The following is an 8,083-nucleotide window of genomic DNA, read 5'->3' on the forward strand; positions in this document are numbered from 1 at the left end:
GAGTTCTTATATGCAATGACATTAATTAAAAATTAATAATGTGAATACATGGCCGCATGCATACATACATTATGCTACACCCAATTCCCCATACGTATTTATGTACGTCACGATTCGTACGCGACGCACGGGGAGAAACAACACGAGAACGAGTCGTCCGATCTACCGCTATAAATAGCACCCGAGTCGATGTAATTTACTCACCGAGTCGGATTCCTTATCCGTGTCATCGGCAACCGACCACCCACGAGGCGAGCCCGTGCGGCTTGAAATATCTCTCTCGTTCGTCGCCACGGCGTTACATTGTACCCGGATATGTTCCCGAAATGTGATTGGATAGAACGCTGGATCTATTTGTGGGACCCTGATTATTAAATGGGTACAAGGAGGGTACCGAGACACAGGGTCGGAGAATATTGTTCATGTTGCTGAAGGATTCGTTTAGTTGAAATAATTCCTGCGGAGCAGTATATCTGCTGCCCTTGGGTATATAAACAGGAGCGTTCCTCCCGTCGATGCTAATCCCTATTTGGTCCTTAGTCCTCGGTGATTTCGTTCTGTTCGGTCTTCGCTCACGGCGCGGGGCGAGGAAGGTTCTGCTGGAAGGCGGCGAGGTATTGATCTGATCTCTGATTCGTCGGTGTTCGTGTCGTTTCGTTCTGTCGGGAATCGTTCTCGACTAGTGGATCCGTGGTGCCGGTGCTAGTGGATCGAAACCCTAGGGTTTGGATCTGGTTCTCGGTTTGATGGTTGATTTGCGGATTCGAAACCCTCGGTTGCGTTTGATGGATTGTTAGATTTTCAATTTGTCGGTGAATTTTGTGGATACGAGGGATTGTCGTGATGTAAGGGGTATGGTCGTTTGACCTAGGGTTCTTGAGCCATTATCTGTTGTAGCTTTGATGATACCTGTGCTAGATCTTGGATTTAGAGGTGATTAGTGATTGTTTTGATGAGAGGCTTGAGATGTTTGTTGATTATTTAGGTTGTTAAGAATGAGCGTTAAGTTTGATAGTGAATTTGTTGGTTATGGTGTGTTGATGGTTAATTTGTGGATTCGAAACCACGGATTGTGTTTGATATGGTGTTAGGGTTCCATTTTTCGGTGAATTTAGTGGATACGAGGGATCATCGTGATACAAGGGGTTTGATTTAGGGTTTTTGAGCCATTATATGTTGTTGCTCCGATAGTGCCTTGCTAGATCTTGGATTTAGATGTGATTAGTGATTGCTTGATGATTAGACTACTACTGAGATGTTTGCTGACTCTTTCGGCTGTAAAGGATGAGCGTCGAGTTTGATGGAAGCATGTGTTGATAACTTGGCTCGTGGTTTATAAGCATAAGAATGTACTATTTGATCAACTTTTTTTTGCTGTAGTTTTTTCCATTCAAGTGTTTTTGTGAATCTGCAGGCATAGAATTATATAAGGCTGTTGCTATTGAAAATAAATTATGCACATGTCCTTGATATATTGTTGCTGCTGTCAAGGATCCATCCACATTACTTTTCCTGTTGAATTGGACATATGAAAGGTTGAGATTTATTTATTTTTGATCGAGATATTCGGGCACAAACATGAACTCCTCTAATTTTAAGGAAATGTTGACTTACGGAATCCTTCAATTGATAATATTGATTTTAATTTTTCAGATGATAAACCTGGTGTAAACTCCTATGCCAGGATTGATTATTGTAATATATGGACTGACAATTCAATGGCATTGAGTGTGTCGTTTAGTGGAAGTAGTCTTCTTGCAATGCCTTGCAGACAAAATTTTTTATGTGTATTGTTCAATGTATTATTATTATTTCCTCTTGTGGGATTCTTGTGAGCAGCTTTCTGATAATCTTGTATATGTGGCATGTTTGTGCCTTTTCTTTTTCCAGGTTACACGCTTGTGTTCTCCTGTTTGTAGTCTTACCTGATACATGGAGCAAGTGCGCTTTTGGTTAAGCTACTTTAACTGCCGAGTCTTGTTTCTTGATGGAGCTATTGATTGGCGGCTCTCTGTTCATGGAGATTTCCTTCTCACCTCCTTTGTCAACTGCACTTAGAGGCCAACTGCTTTCTACATCCAAAGGCGGCCATGCAGCTTTTTTGTGAAGTTGGTGTAGTGTTTCTAGTGCAGCCTTTTGACTTGATTTCTCGCATCTTCGTGTGTGCAACATACTTTTGCTATCAACAGCTTTGACATTTCCATATGGCATTAAGTTGCCAATGCAGCTTTCTGTTAGAGCTTATGTGGAAATCTCATGATCCTGTTGGTCAAAAATAACAGGCTGGTATGGTTTTGGACATAGACTTCTTATATTTCAAATCGAACATTTATATGCTCTAACCATTGAATTATGGGCTTTTTATTGCAGGCGTCATTTCTCCTGGCTCTATTCTTTCTCCATACTGTTCCAGCTGTTGGATTCTCATTGTTTCAGTTCCATTGGAGGTTTTATGCATCTTCCTCATAGAGTCAATAAATCGGTCACAAGTTGGTTAGGTAGCTCCACAGGTCTTGCCTGACTGTTGCACTTCTCCACTGTGTTGGCTGATATCATCCCACAACACTTTGTTGTTGCTTTACTCTACTACACTGGCAAAGTAGATGATTGTCTGAGAACTATACCCAGCAAGCTTTCGTAAGATAGTTGGATCTTATCCATCAGAATGATATTGTCCTCTCTCACTTTGTTCCAAGTTTTCCCAAGTATTTCTTTGTTCTCGGTTCTTCTTTTCAAGCACACGGCTTTAGTTAGGTGGCATATGCTTTGTGCATAGGCAAACCTTCTCTTGAATAGGACAATAGTGAGCATACATTCAGCAAAACATGGAAAGGTTAGTTTTCTTTTTTACAACTGGTGGTTTCTCTTCTAATGTTAATGAGTTGTGCTCAATAGTGTTACCCTTGGCTGCAGGTACATGGTAATCAAGGAGGTTGGAGATGGAACTTTTGGGACTGTATGGCGAGCAATAAACAAACAAAGTGGTGAAGTGGTATGTATCGTTTAATAGCAGGCCACTGTGCTCAGACAGTTACTTCCTTTGTGTCAGTATGATGCATCTGGCTATTGATTTTTGGTGACACTTGAATCTCCTGTAAATGCAGGCATTTCTACTTGCACCTTTAAATATAGAGTGAAATGCTACAGTTCATATTATTATTTTTTATTTGGGGAAGTTGGTGGCTTTGTAGACACATTGGAATGAAGTTATTTATGATGATTAACTCTAGCAATTTGGTCTCTTTGGTTGCCAGCTCTAACTTTGGTCTTGACAGGTTGCTATTAAGCAAATGAAAAGGAAGTACTACTCTTGGGAGGAGTGTTTGAATCTCCGAGAAGTGAAGGTAACATAAAATGTTAATGTGCACATGATACTTTTTTCTTTTTATATTCTCATAACATGGAATTCAATGATTTTCAGTGTCTGCGGAGACTGAACCATCCAAATATTATCAAACTTAAGGAAGTCATTAGAGAGAATGATGTGTTATACCTGGTGTTCGAGTACATGGTAGGCCTTTTTGCTAGCTCTAATTTTGTTGTATGGGGTTTGTACTCAGGTTTTCAATAAACTTGTTATCAGGAATGCAATCTTTACCAGCTTATGAAAGATAGGAACAAGCCTTTTACAGAGGATGAAATTCGGGACTGGTGCTTTCAGATATTCCGAGCACTGGCTTATATGCACCACCGTGGTTATTTTCATCGTGATCTTAAGCCTGGTACCACTCTCTTGTTAAAATATTCTTTGATCTTTGGATTCACATTTTTGCATTGGTACCATACAAACTGTGAATAGTTTAGCTCATTAACACTGTCTTGAATAGCTTACTCAGAAATGGAATCCAACAAATGTCAACTGTGGTTGACAATAGACTACCAACTGAGACAATTTTTTTATTTGGAATCCAGATAATCATATCAGCTTCCGTGCTAAATCCTTTGTTTCAATTTCTGTTATATTTCCTGGACTGAACTGGACTTAAGATATGCAAATCGAGGATTGCAACTTATTGCATGAGTTTATGCAAATCGAAGATAGCTATATGGATCTTAAATTCTATTATTTATTTTCTCGACAAGAACTTATCATGAATTAAATTTCTTTGGCTTTGCAAGTTTTAGCTAGTGAATACACAAAAAATGTCCATTGTTTTGTATTCAGTTATTATTTGGTGGATAAGTTATTCTGGCTTTTTGTTGCCTTGGAGTAAATTTGTTTTGGTAGATGATTGCTCTCAATTTACAACATAGCATCTATACACCACCATATTGGTGAAAATGGCCTTCTGCTAAACAAGATCTATGCCCTTTGCAGAGAACTTACTGGTAACAAAGAATGTTCTAAAGATAGCAGATTTTGGCCTTGCTCGTGAAGCCTTGTCGAAGCCACCATTCACAGAATATGTCTCCACGCGGTGGTAAGCATGTTTGACTATTCCTTCTTTATGTGTCATCTTATAGAAGTGTACTTATATTCTTATCATTATTGTGTGATTTGTTGGTTGTAGGTACCGTGCTCCAGAAATTTTGCTTCAATCTTCTGTTTATGATTCTGCTGTTGGTGAGTGCACTAGTAATAGTTTCATGATGAGAATATAATATAATTTTCTGTTATCTGCATCTTTGATCTTATTGTCATGTACGCATTAGATATGTGGGCAATGGGAGCTATCATGGCTGAGCTTTTTACACTACGTCCCCTTTTTCCTGGATCAAGGTACTTGTTGATTTAGATACATGTTTTAAATATAAAAAAAGATATTGTTACTTTATTTAACATATAAAGTGGCACTTAATGTCCTCTTTTGAACTCAGCAATACGTGTTTTTGTTGGTCTTATTTCCATGCTGTTAATTATGTGTTATTAAGGAGGTTGTTTTGGGTTAAATGAATAAAAAATCAACATTTGCAGGTTCTGCAGTCAAATTACCTCCATGTAACTGAATTATAAACCTGCAGTTGTTGTTTGGACAAGCGGTGTCATTTATCTAATTTTTGAAATCATCTATTTGAATTTTTTTAAAAAATTTTTTTTTGTCAAAAATGTCATTTGTATAAGTGACCTAAAATCTTTCTACTGGACCTGGTTTTGATGTTTGGTTATTATACTTTTGTACCCTTTTAGCAATCATGCTACATGAGATGAATAATAAATTTGATTATAGTTGGATGGCTGTATCAACATTTACTGATGTGTCTTCTTGTTTGATGTCTCAATTCTGTTTCTATGCTGCTGAACTCATGTTATTTGGCTTATAATTCAGTGAAGCAGATGAGATATACAAGATTTGCAGCATTCTTGGACCACCAAATCAGAATTCTTGGGCTCAAGGGATGCAACTTGCAGATGCTATGAAATTTCAATTTCCACAGGTTGTGTGTTGTTTTGTTATATTTATCTTTTCCAGTTTCCAGATGCATTTTTTTTCCCTTGTTCCTAGTGTTGTGTAGTTTGGATTGGCTACCTCCCACCTGATCACATGCTACAACTGTAGTGAAATAGGAATATTCTGTTTGAGAAAAAGTTTATTTGTTGCTTGCTTTTTTGAAGTATTGGTTACTTCTACCTGGTTTCTTGCTACAACTTAAAATAGGAAAGCTCCTTTAAGGAAAGTGCTGAATGTTGCATGCTTTTGTCTAAGTATTCATTAATCCACCTGGTCACTTGTTGCATTTGTGTCCCAAAACAGGTAAATGCAATTTAATTGAAAAATAATCCTAAAACAGGTAAATACAATTTAATTAAAAAAAAGTTACTTTCAATAGCCTCTCTACTTATAAGATTAAGGTTGCACGCATTGATCTTTCGTGTACCCTGCAGTGGAGGTGGATTCATCTTATTTTGAATACTTGTTTCAAGCAACAATAGTGGATAGCAGGAAATTTTATGTTATCGATATCTTTATCTGATCTTTGTTTCTTAGTATATAATATGGTAATTACTGTGATGAGCCCTAGCACCATGGTAATTTCTGTAATCTGAGTGTCAAGAGTTTGAGTAAAAAAGAACCTCTTTGCTTAACATAAGGCCAAAACACTGTTTTACAATTTTTTTTTGTTCTTTAAATTCAATTGAGGAACATTGCCTTCTCTTGTCTCCAATCTTGAAGACACTTTTTGTGACATTTGCACTCCTTTCATCTCAGCTTGCCAGTGTCTCCCTTTCTTTGCTAATTCCTTCAGCCAGCAGGGATGCAATCGACCTTATCTCGGTAAGCTACATCTTGGATGAGTCTGCTCTTTTGAGTGGATATGGGTTTGAGAAACAGGGTCTTATCGAAGGTGTTCAATCGTTATAAGGTTATAATTCTTGCACTATTATTTGACAGTCACTTTGTTCCTGGGACTCCATCCGAAGGCCCACAGCAGCAAAGGTTCTTCAGCATTCTTTCTTTCAGGTGATACATTGAAGTTTAGTAGTGCTGAATGTGATTCACTGAGAAGGGTGTATGCAAAGAAATTACAAGTTTTGGATGCTCATCATATTTGTTAATAATGTTACAGCCTTGTTTCTACATCCCACCGTCCCCTCGTTTAAGATCAGAGGGAGTGCAGAAGACACCATCATCTGGTTTTTTGTCCTTTCCGACCCATCCTATGCTTGTCATCTGATTTATTACAGTATTGCAGACTCTATTTAGGTGATTTTTACTCTTTGATCTTTTAGTTGGCACGAGAGGAGCTTTGGCATCGGATACTGCTAGAAGAAATTCTGTTGGAGTTTTATCCAATACAAGGCCGGTATACAATTTCTCTTCCACAAGTGTAAATGAGTCTTTCAGGATGACAGGTGAATCCCTATAAAAATTTTGTTGCATTCAGCATGTAGTTTACTTTTTCTTTCTTTTGGCTTATTTGATAGATTATCTTCCAAACCGATTCTCTAGCAACTTGGGTTTTGTTATGTGGCAGGCATACAAAGGAGGCTGGAGCTGGGTCATCAGGTAAGACCATTTGTCTTCACATGAGAGTGGTCATGTAAGAAGTTGTGGATCGTCACTGGTAAAACAAAATCACAGGAATACCAGAAGGAAAGACTTGCCAGGAATGAGGTTAAACCATATGTACGTCAACCAACTACGAGAGACTTCACAGGTATTTTCCCATGGTTTACATGTCTGACATCTCTCTACTACATGATTCGATTACTAAATAAAACAAATGACAATGATCTTCTCATAACCATTGTAGTCCTAAAATGACCAACATGTGACTTTTTGTACCCTACTCAGGTAGCTTATTAATTACTTTTGTTTAGAATCTCAGTGGGATTTGATGGTGCAAATATCAAATGATTAGTGAATTTGAATTTTTCCAAGTGGAACTGATTCTCTGTGCAACTTCAATTTTGATGGCAGGATTACCTGGTAGAGATTCCCAGAGGACTTGCAATGTAGTCGAGAAACTGGGTCACTTGACTCTCAGCTCAAACAGAGGTTCGGATATATGTGGCAAGCTGCCGCAGCTGAAACCACAGCTAGGGAGGCAGCCTCCTCCTGCCATGAAAGCTGGAGCATGGCACGGCCATTCTGCCTTTCCTGGCCGACCTCATGACATCCCATCGGCCCCTGGCTACTATACAAGAAAGGTGGCAGGCTAAAATAAGGTTATCGCCAAGAAAAAGTAGAGAACCGTGTTGCCTGTATTTTGGGATCATGTGTTGGATTTGCTCATGTTTTGTGCCTATCTTTGGTGAATAATGTCGCATCGTAAGACGATCATACTATGTCGTTCAAGTTGGATATTTTCAGGGTGTTATTTGTGCTATCAATCTTAGTAATCAAAGGACTCGCTATTATTGGGTTGTGCGTGTGCGTTAGATGATGGTCCTGCAGTTGGCATGTTGGTGTGTTGCAGACAATCTACTACAGCAAGAAGGAAAGTTTAAATGAAAGCGGATCATGTGTTGGAAATGACAACTCTTTTTAGAATCTAAATTCGAAGGTCAACGTGCTATATTGCAAGAAGTGACATTTTATGGCTGACATTAAGGGAAAAAAACACATCTTATTTGCCAGTCATAAAATTATAAATGGATTGTTTGATATAATGTTCATATATTTTTATTTTATTCATTGTA

The 8,083-nt window shown here is 38.3% G+C and overlaps 1 protein-coding gene across 1 annotated transcript; it reads left to right on the forward strand.

Moving 5' to 3' along the window:
• The first annotated feature begins 1,905 nt into the window (after positions 1-1,905).
• On the forward strand, positions 1,906-7,809 carry LOC135598507 (cyclin-dependent kinase F-4-like). The gene is made up of 17 exons (XM_065092377.1): positions 1,906-2,286; positions 2,371-2,833; positions 2,914-2,992; positions 3,276-3,344; positions 3,422-3,511; positions 3,584-3,722; positions 4,319-4,421; positions 4,512-4,564; positions 4,654-4,720; positions 5,268-5,376; positions 6,150-6,215; positions 6,333-6,401; positions 6,508-6,574; positions 6,671-6,793; positions 6,916-6,947; positions 7,023-7,098; positions 7,362-7,809. Exons 2-17 carry the CDS (start codon positions 2,826-2,828, stop codon positions 7,601-7,603), a joined length of 1,392 nt encoding a protein of 463 aa, XP_064948449.1. The 5' UTR covers positions 1,906-2,286; positions 2,371-2,825; the 3' UTR covers positions 7,604-7,809.
• The last annotated feature ends 274 nt before the right edge of the window (positions 7,810-8,083 follow it).

The sequence above is a fragment of the Musa acuminata genome, chromosome BXJ2-1 (genome assembly GCF_036884655.1).
Source record: "Musa acuminata AAA Group cultivar baxijiao chromosome BXJ2-1, Cavendish_Baxijiao_AAA, whole genome shotgun sequence".
NCBI classification, from domain to species: Eukaryota; Viridiplantae; Streptophyta; class Magnoliopsida; order Zingiberales; family Musaceae; genus Musa; species Musa acuminata.

What these genes read in the sequence shown, in the direction of transcription:
- LOC135598507 (XM_065092377.1), top strand. An exon ending in TCATCGTGATCTTAAGCCTG is followed by an intron (nt 3,723 to 4,318) that starts GTACCACTCTCT and finishes TGCCCTTTGCAG; the next exon opens with AGAACTTACTGGTAACAAAG. An exon ending in TTCAGCATTCTTTCTTTCAG is followed by an intron (nt 6,402 to 6,507) that starts GTGATACATTGA and finishes ATAATGTTACAG; the next exon opens with CCTTGTTTCTACATCCCACC.